This window comes from Coccidioides posadasii, chromosome 2 (assembly GCF_018416015.2).
Source record: "Coccidioides posadasii str. Silveira chromosome 2, complete sequence".
In the NCBI taxonomy this organism is placed as follows: domain Eukaryota; kingdom Fungi; phylum Ascomycota; class Eurotiomycetes; order Onygenales; family Onygenaceae; genus Coccidioides; species Coccidioides posadasii.
Window position 1 is genome coordinate 6803283 of NC_089408.1, and position 14583 is coordinate 6817865.

Genomic DNA, 14583 nt, shown 5'->3' on the forward strand with positions numbered 1-14583 from the left:
TCCCGCATGACAAGCCAGCTGCCTGCTCGTGGTACGATTGCATTTCCATATTGCCATTACCCGCTCGGCACTGCGACCGTGTGGTGCCTGGGAGGTACCCGGTATCCCACACTGCCTTGGTTCCTGCGTTCGTTCGTTGGTGGTTGGCGGTTGGTGGTGTCAGTGGCGAGAGTGGCTAGGCCCTGGCCATCGAAGCGCGGCCTTCGGCATAACGTCATAATAGCCAACCCGCAAACTAAACTTTGTTCACTAAACGATCTAACTTCCACGCCCACACCACCTCCTCCTCCGCTGACACCCACCCACCCCCCCCTATGTATCATCTAATTTTTTGGCTTCCTTCAACCCTCATCCCGTGGCAAGCCATTGTCCTTGCTGCTTCATCCTTTATATAACTTCACCATGCCTTTGTGACGCTCCTTCGTTGCTAACTCATGCCACCATCCTCAGTTATCGCTTTTTGTGTATCCACCTAATCCCCTCACTGTCGCACAAGACTCATTCTTTCCCCCCTCCCCCCTGGAAACAAAAGCAAAGACACCTCGAGTATCTTTCGACGCGGTTGGCCACAAATTCCAGCCGCAACCTAAAACGATTGGTTATCTCCTTCTGAGCGATATCCTGAAGCCCTCCCTCGACGGTTTCCTCGATTTCAAACCCAAGCCCTCATTCACCCGGACCCGGGCGATCGCTCCATATAAGATTGCACGCACCCGGTCACTACAACGTACCTGGTTTTAAGGAAGGAAGTATGGCGACAGCGCTGAATTATCAGCCTTGCATACTTCCTTAGTAGAGAATACGGCAGATAAAGCCTGGCTCTACATGCTGAATTGTCTGATATGTCGACGACAACAGTTTCGAAACCTTCGCCTTCAGGGTCATGGAGCCCTGGAGGCTTCCCTTCGACCACACCCAGCGGAAGGCACGAAATTACCACACCGCCTTCTGTGGGCCAAGCTGCAACGCCCTTCCGGGCTGGAAACAATAATATCGATTCGCAGCCACTACGTGACGCAAGCCCCAGCTACTTCAACATAGTCGGCGATAGTAGCACATTTCATATTCATTTCCCCCCCCAGATCTCTAGAGATGCCACACCGCTGGTACATCCCAGCATCTATACAAGGGGTCAGAGGCCCTTTCAATCAACACCCGGGCCGGACGTTTCAGGCTCGAATATCCTCCCCGCGAGCTGGCAAAGTTCGAGTACATTGTCTACACAGCACCATGATAGTGACAAAACCTCCGGCGTGGCGGCGACACCGTTCTACACTCCCCCAGCGTGGCCATGGAAGGGGCAGTTTGGTAACGCTGAACAAACCCCAGTACGGGAAAGCCAAAAGTTGATCCAAAAAGAAGGACACCAGCTGAAATCCCCCCAGGACCGGAAATCTAGCCCACTTCAACCACCAATACCGACAGTCCATGTCACACGTCCTGGCCCATCACGCCCATTCGACCAGGGCAGCCTACCAGCAATGACGTCTGCGCCAGCGCTCTCCCCGTACGGTTCGGGCCTACCAAGTCTTCAACGATCCGAGACCTCTCCGGCGTCAGTTGACAATGGTAGCGTAAAGATGATTTCGAGTCAATGCTGCAAAGATTTGTTAAGCACCAAGTCGGACGTGACTCTGGTATTAGATATCCGCCCCTACCCACAGTATTCTCAGGGTAGAATTAAAGGTTCTCTGAACTTGTGCATTCCGACAACCTTACTTAAGAGGCCGTCATTCAATTTGGAGAAACTTAAAGATACCCTTGCAGGTGACGACGAAAAAGAAAAATTCTCCAATTGGCACAATAGCTCGCAGATTGTCGTGTACGACGCGGCTACAACCCTTATCAAAGATGCGTCTGCTCTGGTAAACGTCCTAAAGAAATTCACAAACGAAGGATGGAGTGGAGAACCAATGATTTTGCGGGGAGGATTCTCGCAGTTCTCCGTCCAGTTTCCGGACTTAGTCGAGAAAAAACCAGACGAAACTCCTATGAAACCACCAAAGCAACCTTTATCCATTAGTCTATCATTTTCAGGACCATCGTCAATATCGGGAGGATGTCTTATTCCCCCCTCTACACCCTCTCTCAATCCAATGTACAACAGTATTCGCCAGAGTACTGAATTGGTGAATGGAGTTGGGCAAATACCCATAAAACTTCCATCAACACTGACAGAGCGAGCGAGAAACTCATTGCCTTCATGGCTCGCCAAGGCAGCTGATGTTCAGGACAATGGCAAATCAGTATCCAACAAATTTCTGGCGATTGAAAAAGCAGAGCAATGCCGCATGCAAGAAGCATTGTCGGATTCCGGGACATACGGCAGCGCGACAGCACAAGGCTCAAAGTCGTCCTATCGTATTGCAGGACTTGAACAGGGCAATAAGAATCGATATAACAATATTTATCCTTACGAACATTGTCGTGTTAGATTGGGAAGTACCGTCCAGGGGTCCTGCGACTATGTAAATGCGAGTTACGTGAAGGCCAGTCGGTCGAACAAGCTTTACATTGCCACGCAGGCGCCGCTTCCAAGCACATTCAAGGTGAGTGCCCCCCCCCCCCCCCCCCCCCCCCGGGTCCCCATTTACCGGGCCGACCTCGGCCTCCTGGAACTGTCCTAACTGGTGAGTTTGAAGGACTTTTGGCACGTCGTTTGGGAGCAAGATGCTCGATTGATCGTCATGTTGACTGCCGAGTCGGAAGGGCTGCAACTGAAGTGCCATCCGTATTGGCAATCAAACGCTTATGGCCCATTTAGGGTGACACTGATGAATGAATATAAAGTCCCTCTACATGTCTCACCGCTATCTCCAAACAAACGCACACATAGCCGGCGGGAGTCAACAGGTCCGAGTTCGTTCGAGGAGCTCTATATGATCGTCCGGCACCTCACCATAATCCACGAATCTCTACCTTTTGAGCCCTTACGGGAAATCACACAGATCCAATACTCGCACTGGCCTGATTTCGGCACCCCTTCCCGGCCGGCGCATCTCCTTCGAGTCATTGAAGAGACGAACAAATTTTCAAACGCCAGTAATGGCAGAGGGCCGGAATGCATACAGGACCCCGAACCTCCAGATCCACGAAAGATCATTGTCCACTGTAGTGCAGGCTGTGGTCGAACAGGCACCTTCTGCACAATTGACAGTGTTATTGACATGCTCAAACGGCAAAGGAGACGTGGTGAAGGTGAAGATGGCTGGGTGTACCGTGATGACCTCGATTTGATAGCCAGCACAGTCGAAGATTTCCGTTGCCAACGACTGAGTATGGTGCAAAGCCTACGGCAGTTTGTATTATGCTATGAAAGTATTCTAGAATGGTTGGCATCCCAGCCGGAAAATAAAGAGAATTGACAATAATCAGGTTTAAAGATTGGAGGATCGGTGTTCAGCGTAATGATTTGTTCTTTTGGCAAAGGTATTGCATTCTTGCTGGAAGCAGGATTGGTGGTGTTTGGGGAAGTGGGATCAAAAGACCTATGTTCAGCCTTGTTACCTACTACCGCTACAGCATGCTCATGGAACCCAACGTGGGGTTTGATTCTGAGGGACGAATGTCCACCACCTGATGACGTTATGAACCTAGAATCCTTACAGTGTATTCAGCATTCCTTGCTATGTTTTTGCTTCTGTTCTTTGCTAGCAGCAGGACAGCTGGCTAGTTAAATAGTATTCTTTTCGGACGATTGCGAGGTATTGTTAGCTAATCAGTCAGATAGACTTGGGTGTCTAAACTCTGCGCGCTCATCCAGTGTTGCTCCAAAAAAAAAAAAAAAAATTCACTGCCACATCAGAATTTGGAACCTTGCACTTCACAGCTGGAAAACCCAGCTCTCTAGAAGCCCCATCAGGCTCTGAGTGTGTTGCCTGGCCGATGCGGCGCTGGGAGCTCAGCCAGCGTTAGGCACTGCGGTGAGCCTCCCACCAATCAGGACCCCGGGTTGTTTCTGCCTGCGAAACTCTCCAGCGATCAACCAGCTTCAACAAGACTCCCGTCAGCATATATAAATTGGGGGAACGGCCAGGAGGAGCTGCTCAGCTCTGAGGGGGTTTTCCTAAGGCTCAGCATTTAATTGTGGCATGGAGGTGCAGATGGCTTGATCAACCTCACCATTTTCACCTCAGATTCCGCCTGACTGTGGCATCCAACCTGTCAACAATCCCTTGCATTGCTTTTGACACACGGCCCGGCAACTAGTCCTCTTACTCCTCTTATTATTTCTTCCAACCCTCAAGAATTTATCTACGAGTCTAACCCCTTCTTGCTTGTGTCTCTACTTCTCTCCAGCATCATCCAGCATCATGGATCGCCTGCGCCCATTGGAGCTCCTTGATCTTCCACCCGAGTTGCTGCAGCTCATCTTATTTCATTGTTCCACCCCAAGCTTCCTTCAACTCTCTTCAACATGTCAGACACTATATACTATTGCTTCGTCATGTCGTGAAGTCATCAAGAACCACCTTAAGCGGACTCCTGGCGCCAGGACATCCCTCAATGACCTGAAGACCGAGGAGCTGTTCCGCGTCCTCAAGGCGCGCACAGCGGAACACTTATATGGTGCCAATTTCCACTCTGACTTGACCAATTATATCTTCAAATGTGGGATTATCGACAATTGTACTTCGGCATTGCGCGAGGGCGAGGATCCCAATGCTGCCCTGGTCGAGAAGGGAGGCAGCCGTGTGCTGCTTTATCATATCCAGTCCAAGGAGGCAAAACTACGAAGCATTCTCGAGGTGCCGTACGATCAACCCGGGCGTGTGGAGGTAATCAAGACGGTCTTTTGCAAGGATGGATCTCTCGCCGTTCTCCAGAAATACGAGCCGATCGAAGAGTCATGTCAAGCCGGACGCGCTCACCCATTTGCAAAGGAAGCTCTGGAATCTTATCGGCAGGCCGAGTTTCATCTTGTGACTTATCCCGATATATCCGGGTTCGCCAGGGTGCCCCGGGTTACGGTGGGAGTGCTACAGCCTGTTGAAGGATTCCACCCTACCGCTATCGATGTTCAGAATCCGTCTATGGCAGTCATAGCGTGGCAGCATGAACGGTATCCCTTGCAGGGGCAGGTGCTTATGTATACTTTAGTTAAAGACGCGTCCGTCGAGGAAGATGGAAGGACGTGTGAGTACGACCGTTTGTGCAATTTTTCTTTCCGAGAAGGCCGTGCTTGCGTCACCTGCTTGGCGTCCGATCGTTATCAAATGCTAATAAAGTTGATAGATGCAATGTACAGCTCTAAACCTATCATAGATGCAGACCCTGCCTCTAACATTTTGCAATGCATACCGCCTATCGTACGGCTTGAACTGAATGATAACGCGTCTCAGGTTCTTTATTACCATCCGTCATCTACGCTATACAACAGATACGGGGATTTGCTCGCTTTAGATACCGCAGCTCAACAACGACACAGCTGGATGAAGAACGCTTGCAACGTCACCTTGGGCCACAGACTACTTAGGTTCTCCATCGGCATTCCCTTTTTCTGTACTCATGAAACCTACCAAGCAGACTCATACCGCCAAATGTGCCGCTGGCAATACCTCACCCTCGGCATAGCACGTCATGAATCGGAAAAGTGGACCATTGCTTGCCTGCTTCGCTCAGAAGCTCGTTGTCGCTCTTCTCGCTGCCAACACGTGCCCAACCTGGACCGCGGCAGACGTTTCAACCAGTGGGTTGCCATGGCCCGTCTTTGGGGCTACCAGAACAGTGAAAGCTCCCTCTCCGGACTCGTTGCCACTTCGCCACGGGGAAAACGGATAGCCATCGCAAACTGGAACGTGATCTACATTTGGGCGCTGAACCCCCAAGTAATCATTGAAGGCCAGCAGGGAAAGGAATGGGAATATTACCCGGAGAATATGAAATCAGAACACGGTTTCGTCGAGTTAAAACCGATTGTTCTTCAACCTGACGCGGTGTGTTTCAATTTGAAATTTTCGCAGAGTGAGGATGAACTTATTGCCTTGACTGATAGGGGGTTGATGAGGTGGGATCTGGGCCCCGCTGGGAAGGGCTTTAAGGTGAAGAAGTTTCTGGATATGGATGCTAAGATTTCAATGGGGGAGACAAGTAAGGGTTCTGGTCCAGCAGTCGGTACCAGCAACCTACAGGATGTGGGAATGATTGATACTTGAGAGGCGGTTGGATTCATCCTAATAGAGAAAGATCCTTTTTCACAGCTCGATCCCTTGAATATTTTTTCCGTCGATTTGAAATCCCCGGACCGTGGCATGGAGGAGGGGGTGCATTGATCAATGGTGTTCCTTATTCTGTTAAGCATTGTATGTATGGAGTTTGAAGGACAACAATACCCCAGAGGCATTAATTGCTAGAATTACACCTTTTCGTTCCTGCATCTCATTTTTGGGCTTGACTATCTTTCCGTGACCGATTCAGCGCATGCAACGCGCGGTACGTTGCTCCCAGCTCCGATTGGTAGCGCCCTGCAATGTATATCAAACTGGGCTGTCCGCGATGATGGTTGGAATAGCGTGGCGCGCCTCCATGGGTCGCTCATCACAGGAATACCCACATCAGAGCCGCAGCTCCTTTCCCTTGCTGCCGCGCGATGAGTCCAAAAGAGCAAAAGAAAAAAAAGTAAAAATAAAAATAAAAAATAAAATAAAATATTGACTCGTCAGAAGTAGGCCCGCATCCTCTATAAGAGGAGGGAAGGACTTCGAAAGCAAAAAAAGGTCGATAAATTCATTGCATATATCGAGAACTCCATATAGGATTGATTTTATAAAGGTAGCCTGGTCTTGCCCGCTTGATTCTAGGTTCTTGCTTTCTTAAAAAATACTATCGTCTTTTTAATCGTTGTCACGATGAATGGGGTCAATGATTTACCACAGAAGATTCTTCTGCAATTCGAAGATCATGGGAAGCTACTTGATGTGATCGACTCGCTTCGATCAGCGGGCATCGGTCGTTATGTTCATCTACCCCAACTCATAGTCTGTGGCGACCAATCATCCGGAAAGAGTTCTGTCCTCGAAGCCGTCTCTGGCATTCGATTTCCAATCAAAGAAAACCTCTGCACGCGTTTCGCAACTGAACTTGTTCTGCGTCGGGGAAATGAAGAAAAGCCGAAAGTGGAAATAATTCCAGGCAGTGAGAGACCAGATGACGAAAAGCAGAAGCTAAAAGCATTCAGTGCACCTATTGCAGATGTTGCGGATGTTCCTAATGTCATAGAGGCTGCAAAGACGGCGATGGGCCTTGATAAGGACGCGAGGTCAATCAGCGACGACATACTTCGGGTTGAGATATGTGGGCCCCATCAGTCACACCTGACTCTTGTTGACCTGCCGGGGGTGGTTCATTCTGAGACGCGCCAGCACTCAGCATCGGATGTTGCCATGATATCTTCGCTCGTAAACTCATACATGAAGAATCGCCGCAGCATTATTCTTGCGGTGGTTTCTGCCAAAAATGACCTCGCCAACCAGATTATCACGAAACTCGCGAGGAATCATGATCCAAAAGGGCTTCGGACGCTTGGAATTATCACAAAGCCGGACACGCTCCACCGTGGATCTGAAAACGAAAAGAGTTTTGTTGACCTAGCAAGCAACGAAGACATCGTCTTTCGGCTTGGTTGGCACGTTTTGCGAAATCGCGACTATCAGACAAGAGATTCCACAGCCGAGGAACGCGACGAAAAGGAAAAGGAGTTCTTCTCTGAAGGAGCGTGGACTTCGCTTCCACCATCTATCCTGGGTATTGGCGCGTTGAAGCCCCGGCTGAGCGCCATCTTAAGAGATCACATCATCTCCGAGCTACCTGATTTGAGGAAAGACGTGGAAGAGGGCATCAAGACCTGCGAGAGAACCTTAGAAAGACTTGGTCCATCGCGGTCCACCGTCAACGAACAGTGGCTGCATTTGATTCGCATCAGCCAGTTATTCACTTCGCTAGTGCAGGCTTCCATCGACGGCGTGTATAGCGACGATTTTTTTGGTGATGCGAGTTCTGAGACAGGATATAGCCATCGCCTCCGTGCAGTCGTGAGCAATATTCTAGGAGAGCTCGCCTCTGATATGCGGAAAAAGGGACACAAGCGAACCATCTTGGACGACGACAGTACGCCTACGACTCAGCTTTTCCGCAGCAGATAAGAAGGGACGAATTCACCAGCGAAGTCCATGCCCTAATGAAACGAAGCAAGGGAAGGGAGTTACCCGGGACATTTAATCCTCTGATAATCGGTGATCTATTTTATGAACAAGCAAGTCAGTGGGAGCAAATCATCCTAGGCTATGCTGAAAGGATATTAGACGCGACCCAGCAGTTCCTAAAACTCACACTAGCGTATTGTGCAGATGATACGACACAGCAAGCTGTTCAGATGGAAATCATAGCAACAGCCATGGAGAGCTGCACCGACACCCTGAAAAAAAAAGCCCTGGAGATTCTCCAGCCCCACAAAAAGGGTCACCCAATCACTTATAACCACTATTTCATAGATAATATCCAAAAGATTCGTGAGGAGAGAAACAAAAGAGACACTGAGACTTGCTTACGTGACTTTTTGCTTTGGGAAATTTCGATGGGAATCGGTGCATAGGAAGAAACTTTTCTCTAAACGACCTCTTGGCCGCCCTGTCCCGGCAAACAGAACAAGACATGGATCGGTACGCGGCATCGGAGGCGATATGCTACATGGAGGCCTATTACAAGGTTAGTATGGGAGCCCCCTCATATCCAAATATCTCAATATAACCCTACACATGTAGGTTGCGATGAAAACGGTCGTGGACAATTTTGCGGTTTTGGCCATTGAGCAATGTATTCTCAAGAAACTGCCTCTTATTTTCAACCCTGAAGTGATAACGAACCTCGATGATAAGACCCTAGAAGCTATTGCAGCGGAAACGACGGAGTCAAAAGTTGAACGCAGTCATGCTTTAGAAAAGCTAAAATTTCTCAGCCCCGCGTTGCAAAATCTTAAACGTTTGGCCTTTCGTAGAGGTGGGCACTATTCAGATGTAATTCGAGTGAAGGGGAGCATCTACACTCTGCCAGCAACGAGATCAGTCGAGCGGGTGGCCGACGGTGATGGCGAAATCATATCTACCAACCCTGGGACGGATGGAAGCCTCATGGTACAGACGGCGGCAAAGTAACCAGAACTAAATCCAGGCGCGACACTCGGGATGAGGCGGGAAGGACAAGAGATAGCTCTACCAACATTAACGACGACTTTCGAGGAGTGGAAACTCCATCGAAGTGAAGAAAAAACCAGAAGATGAAAAAAAATGGGTAGGGTGGCTTCCACACCCAGCCACCCCGAACAACCGGCACTTGGGCTAGTCTATTCTCATCTTCGGAGGAGTAGTTAACTGTCCAGCTCTCTCAATACAACTGGTAAAGGGAAAGGGGATTTCGAGGGTTTCCATCTACCTACAGAGTGCATCTGTGCTTGAGAAAAGGTAGTTCAGTTTCTTCTCGCAAATAACAATACTCATTCACAGAAAATGAAGAAATGTAGTAGTGCCATAGGATTTCATGACGCGGAGAGCATAAAATTTATCTCAGGTGAAAATACCCCGTGCAGGCTTCGGAATGCTTTACCACACCAGAAAATTTGAATTTCATGTCTTCTAGATTTATGAGTTATCCGCGTAGTATGTCGAGAAATCTCTCGCATATTCAACAGAATGGAATTCATTCAAGGCCAGACGATCTGCCCGAGAGGAAAGTTATCCAGCAGCTGTTAGTCGAATAGAGACCCCACGAAGCACAAAATGCAAGAAAGGAAAGATAAACTTGAAGTTTGCAGATATTGAAGAAATCATGAAGAAATCCAAAAAAAATAAAAATAAAAATAAAAATAAAAATTAAAAAAAAATTGAGCGAGAGGGCTCAACTATGAGACGGCAGCCGAAAGGAAGCTAAAATTGGCTGAGGGTTCAGCAATTATCTCTGAACTTCCGGATAGAAATTTAAGGTTGAGACATATGGGGAGTCGGATCGTGACAGATTCATCTAGTGTTTGCCGTCCAAAGCCTGGAGAATGCTTTGGTCGAGTCTTCTATCACAAGACTTGGAAGGGTGAAGCCAGTAAACGAGTTTTTGCGTTTTGCAGTGTGTATGTGGTATCTCTGAGTTCTAGATCTGTAGCTCCATCGAACCAAGTTAATGCCCAAGAGGATCAATTGGTAACTTTTTTTGAATTCTGTTTATATCCACGCCTTTTGTGATGTAGATGGAAGGACCTGGCTCATTTCGCCTCGCCTCCACCCCCTATCACCAAGAACAATACAATTGGGATAGCCCACCAATACCTAAACGATACTTGTCAGACTTGCACAGAGGAAGCGTAGTTGAAGTGGTAGAATAAAGGGGAAAAAAGCTGGTGAGCAGGTCCATACTTTTGTATAAATGATTTCTCAATAATCTCCTCGGTTTCTTTTCCATCCTCCTTCAGTACAATGGGTCTGTTTAAATGCGGTGTGGGGGCGGGAGTCGGTCTGACTATCTCGACATTGAGATTCTGATTCCCTTCGCTAGCTGACAAGGCCGAAGCAGAAACCGCGACGCTATAAACCTCATTATCTAGGCTGAGATATAAGCTTAGATTGGGAGTGATTGCGCTGTTGTTGAATGCTGAAAAGGACGTTAAGCTTCCCACCCAGTGCTCCTGTGACGCATCGGTGAATAGGCCAATGCGCAGTAGGTCCTCATTTGACTGTTTTTGGGGTGGAGTATATGAGCGGACGGATGTTTGGAGAGTGACGGGATCGTAGGAAACTTCTGCGAGCCGGGAGGCTTGTGAGGGAGAGGATGCGGAGAGCGGCCAGTAGAATATGTCGGTGTTTTGGGGTGAAGTGGAAGTTGAGGCCGCCACGGAGGATACGAAGGAGAGGAGGGAAATGAGGAGGAACGAGAGAGCTTCAGGCCAGTGCATTCTAACTAATCACCGGGCAGCCTAATTGGCTGTCGAGATCCTTTGGAAGTTTCAAGGCAGCGGTGCTCGTGGGCTTCCCAGTCTCCCTCAGACTTGTATCCGACATCAGAGCTGCGAAGCTCTTCCCTCCTGTGTACTCCGTATTCCGTCTCTACGATATTTGGCCAATAAGCGCTAGTCTTAAAATGGAAAGGCATGATATCGCATTAGCTATTCCAGTTTTGGTCTAGCTATTAAAATTTTCAGAATTTTACCGTATTGTATTGGAATTCCCTAGGCCGGGGGGACGGCGCCGGCAAAACAAGTCGCCGGGATTATCTTATCTAATCTTGCCTCCAAGCATGTTTTCTGGGGCGGACTTTGACGGAGCCAACGCGCACGCTTCCCCGGCCACGATGGTCGGCGCTGGAAAAGATATGGCCGTGATTGGCCTTGTCTGCGTTCCAGCCTTGCCTCGGGTCTCCGCCAGTGGGTCACCTGAACGCATTCGTGCCGCTGATCAGTTGAAGTGGCAGGGTTCGCTTGTGGAGAATGGTCCACATCAAGCTGCCCTCGAGTTCGGCCGCGAGCTCCGGAGAGGATGGATTGGGAAGTGCCGCTGGAGATCTGGGCTTGGGGCACTGGTTTGAGATAACATGTCGGTGTGCGTGACGAGCCCTGACTGGGCATTCGATACAACGCAATGCAGTGTAATGAAGTGCCTTATCTCGTATCACAGGGGCTGGGATTCACCATTTCCGCTGGCGGATTTGGGCTTCATCGCAGTCGCATCGACTGATGCAGACCCTTCGTCGAGCAGTGAATGCGTTGTGACATGGTAACTCCGGGAGGGGGGGCTGCTCTTGGAAACGGAGTCCTCCAGTAGATGTCGGTCGAGATAAGCTTTTGCAGAAAGTGTGGATACTGATGCAAGCATCCACCGGGTTTGATACACTCAAATCTCTCTTCGGTGACCTGGCAGACAAAGACAGAGAAATTCCTTTTTAAAAAGCCCTTGGTAAGACATTGTTCTGGGCAAAAATCAGCCAAAGCAGCTGTCTCAGTACACATACAACGCAAGCAAATCCGTCCATCATTTGCTCAGTCAAGTCCATCGCTGCTTTGGATGTTGTTCTGACATTGGAGCTGGAACAGAGCAATTTAATCGTGAACTTACCAGAGGTACGTAGCGCAAAGACCGCGAGGGCTGCATGGGCGAATTACCTCACCCTCTGCCGCGTCCTCCTGACCGTCGACCCAAGGTTGCTCAAAGCTCGTATGTATCATGGACTTAGTTGGACACAGTCGCTCTAACAATTCGATCGCAGTTCCAGGCATACTTGGCAGCCAGCAGTCCACGCGGCACATTTCCAACTTCACTTCCGTCAGCGGCACTTGCCGAGCCAAATATCGACCCGAAACTCAACTACAAAACTTGCTCTCCCACCCTCTTTCAAAATGACAACATCCCTCCCCTACCGCCGCTCCTCTCGCCAGGCGTCGTCGAGGCAGGCGAGCATGGATCCTCGCAACGAGATCAGTGTCCAGATGGATCACTTTATCGGTGTCGACGTGGGAACTGGAAGCGCGCGCGCTTGCATCATCGATGATAAAGGTGACATCGTCGGCTTAGCCTCAGAAAATATTGGTTTATGGCAGCCCCAGCAGGGATACTATGTAGGTGTCCGCTCATCGTCATGATGGCACTCTCTCTCTCCAAGACTTGTGACCTAGCGCCTGATACTGGCATATGCTGATTGATCATCGAAACGTAGGAACAATCTACAACCGACATCTGGCGTTGCATCTGCATTTCAGTCCAGCGTGCTATAAGTCAGCACAACATTAACCCAGGATCAATCAAAGGTATCGCATTCGACGCCACTTGCTCCCTAGCAGTGTTTGCAGAGGATACCGACGAGCCCGTGTCCGTGACTGGTCCCAATTTTGATACCGAGCGCAACATCATCCTGTGGCTCGACCATCGACCCGTCCAAGAGACAGAAAAGATCAATGCTACAGGCCACAATTTGCTTCGCTATGTGGGAGGGAAGATGTCCATCGAGATGGAAATTCCTAAGGTTTTGTGGCTGAAAAATAACATGCCGAAGGAGCTTTTCGACCGGTGCAAGTTCTACGATCTCGCCGATGCTTTGACCCACCTTGCCACAGGAAATGAAAAGAGGAGCTTTTGCAGTGTAGTCTGCAAGCAGGGATATGTCCCTGTCGGTGTGGATGGCAGCGTGAAGGGGTGGCAGGAAGATTTTCTGAGGGACATCGGGCTGGAGGACCTTACAAAGGACAATTTCAGGAGAATGGGCGGCGTCATTGGCCAAGTAAGTATTTACCTCTACCTTCTGACCCAGCACCCGCCAATATACGCCGTACAATATAGTAAATTCCAGCCTAACGACCTGCATAGAACGGAGAATATCTTAGTGCTGGAGAGTTGGTTGGTACGCTCTGTGAAAAGGCCGCGAGTGAGCTCGGTCTCCCTCCAGGAATCGCTGTTGGAAGTGGTGTCATTGATGCATACGCTGGGTGGATCGGCACCGTTGGTGCAAAGGTTCAACTGAGCGCTGATCTACTCAGCTCCGATGCGGCAAAGAATGACAAAACTCAAGCGTTCACGCGACTTGCTGCCGTGGCTGGAACCTCTACATGCCATCTTGCCATGTCACCTAATCCGGTCTTTGTCCCTGGAGTGTGGGGTCCATATCGCGACACGATTATCCCGGGCTACTGGATGGCTGAAGGTGGCCAATCAGCCACTGGCGAACTGCTCAAGCACGTTATCGAAACCCATCCTGCATTCAATCAAGCGCTCTCGATCGCTGAGTCCTATCACACAAACATCTACGATTACCTCAACGAACATCTCAAAGAATTAGTTGCGGAGTCCAATGCTCCTAGTGTCTCTTACTTGGGTCGTCATTTCTTCTTTTACGGCGACCTCTTCGGCAACCGTTCGCCAATTGCAGATCCTACCATGTCAGGCTCCGTTATCGGTTTATCGAGCGATAAGTCAGTCAGCGGCCTTGCTCTCTACTACTATGCCACTCTAGAATTCATCGCCCTTCAGACACGGCAAATTGTCGAGACTATGAACAAAGCTGGTCACAATATCACGTCCATTTTTATGTCTGGCTCCCAGTGCCAGAATGATATCCTTATGTCGCTTATTGCTTCGGCTTGTGACATGCCCGTGTTGATACCTCGATATGTGCATGCAGCTGTGTGTCACGGTGCTGCTATGCTTGGCGCTAAAGCTGCCAGTGCGGATAAAGACGGTAAAACTGAAGACTTGTGGGATATTATGGACCGAATGAGCAAGCCTGGTAAAGCAGTGCATCCGACAAAGGATAAGTTTGAAAAAGCATTGCTAGAGGTGAAGTATAAAGTGTTTTTGGAGCAGTGCTACCAGCAACAGGAATACCGGAAGAATGTGGATGCGGCAATCGTAGGCTGGAGTACTTAGCATCATCAGGACTTTGGACTGGTGGTCTTAGAGGATTATATGGAAGTCTCGAATTTGGGACCATGAGAAAACGAATCAATGCATACTTAGAAAATGAATGCCAAAATTCTTTGTTGAGACCGGACTCTTAAAAAGTAAAAATTAGCTATCATACAGAACAAGCCCCTTTGGATATGACTATAGAAACCACCCC

At 49.2% G+C, this 14583-nt stretch overlaps 6 protein-coding genes across 7 annotated transcripts; 5 read left to right on the top strand and 1 right to left on the bottom strand.

Moving 5' to 3' along the window:
- Window positions 1-361: 361 nt before the first annotated feature.
- D8B26_004639 (uncharacterized protein) lies at window positions 362-3788 on the top strand. The gene is made up of 3 exons (XM_066124544.1): window positions 362-1328; window positions 1386-2549; window positions 2643-3788. Exons 1-3 carry the CDS (start codon window positions 843-845, stop codon window positions 3363-3365), a joined length of 2373 nt encoding a protein of 790 aa, XP_065980625.1. The 5' UTR covers window positions 362-842; the 3' UTR covers window positions 3366-3788.
- A 525-nt stretch (window positions 3789-4313) lies between these two features.
- On the top strand, window positions 4314-6407 carry D8B26_004640 (uncharacterized protein; the record flags this gene model as incomplete). The annotated part of the gene is made up of 2 exons (XM_003070410.2): window positions 4314-5136; window positions 5236-6407. 2 exons carry the CDS (start codon window positions 4314-4316, stop codon window positions 6153-6155), a joined length of 1743 nt encoding a protein of 580 aa, XP_003070456.2. The 3' UTR covers window positions 6156-6407.
- A 441-nt stretch (window positions 6408-6848) lies between these two features.
- Window positions 6849-8141, top strand: D8B26_004641 (uncharacterized protein; the record flags this gene model as incomplete). Its single annotated transcript, XM_003070411.2, has 1 exon — window positions 6849-8141. One exon carries the CDS (start codon window positions 6849-6851, stop codon window positions 8139-8141), a length of 1293 nt encoding a protein of 430 aa, XP_003070457.2.
- Window positions 8142-8757: 616 nt separating this feature from the next.
- Window positions 8758-9343, top strand: D8B26_004642 (uncharacterized protein). Its single transcript, XM_066124545.1, has one exon. It carries the CDS (start codon window positions 8766-8768, stop codon window positions 9147-9149), a length of 384 nt encoding a protein of 127 aa, XP_065980626.1. The 5' UTR covers window positions 8758-8765; the 3' UTR covers window positions 9150-9343.
- Window positions 9344-10082: 739 nt separating this feature from the next.
- On the bottom strand, window positions 10083-11065 carry D8B26_004643 (uncharacterized protein). Its single transcript, XM_003070412.2, has 2 exons — window positions 10398-11065; window positions 10083-10310 (listed from the first exon to the last, which is right to left on the bottom strand). The coding sequence occupies exons 1-2, from the start codon at window positions 10931-10933 to the stop codon at window positions 10247-10249; spliced, it is 600 nt and encodes a 199-aa protein (XP_003070458.1). The 5' UTR covers window positions 10934-11065; the 3' UTR covers window positions 10083-10246.
- Window positions 11066-11727: 662 nt separating this feature from the next.
- Window positions 11728-14520, top strand: D8B26_004644 (uncharacterized protein). Of its 2 annotated transcripts, none has more exons than XM_003070413.2 (4): window positions 11728-12094; window positions 12241-12589; window positions 12688-13248; window positions 13335-14520. In XM_003070413.2, exons 2-4 carry the CDS (start codon window positions 12371-12373, stop codon window positions 14388-14390), a joined length of 1836 nt encoding a protein of 611 aa, XP_003070459.1. In that variant the 5' UTR covers window positions 11728-12094; window positions 12241-12370; the 3' UTR covers window positions 14391-14520. The 2 variants fall into 2 exon arrangements, with proteins under 2 accessions (XP_003070459.1, XP_065980627.1); XM_066124546.1 differs by having other exon boundaries at window positions 12247-12589.
- Window positions 14521-14583: the final 63 nt, after the last annotated feature.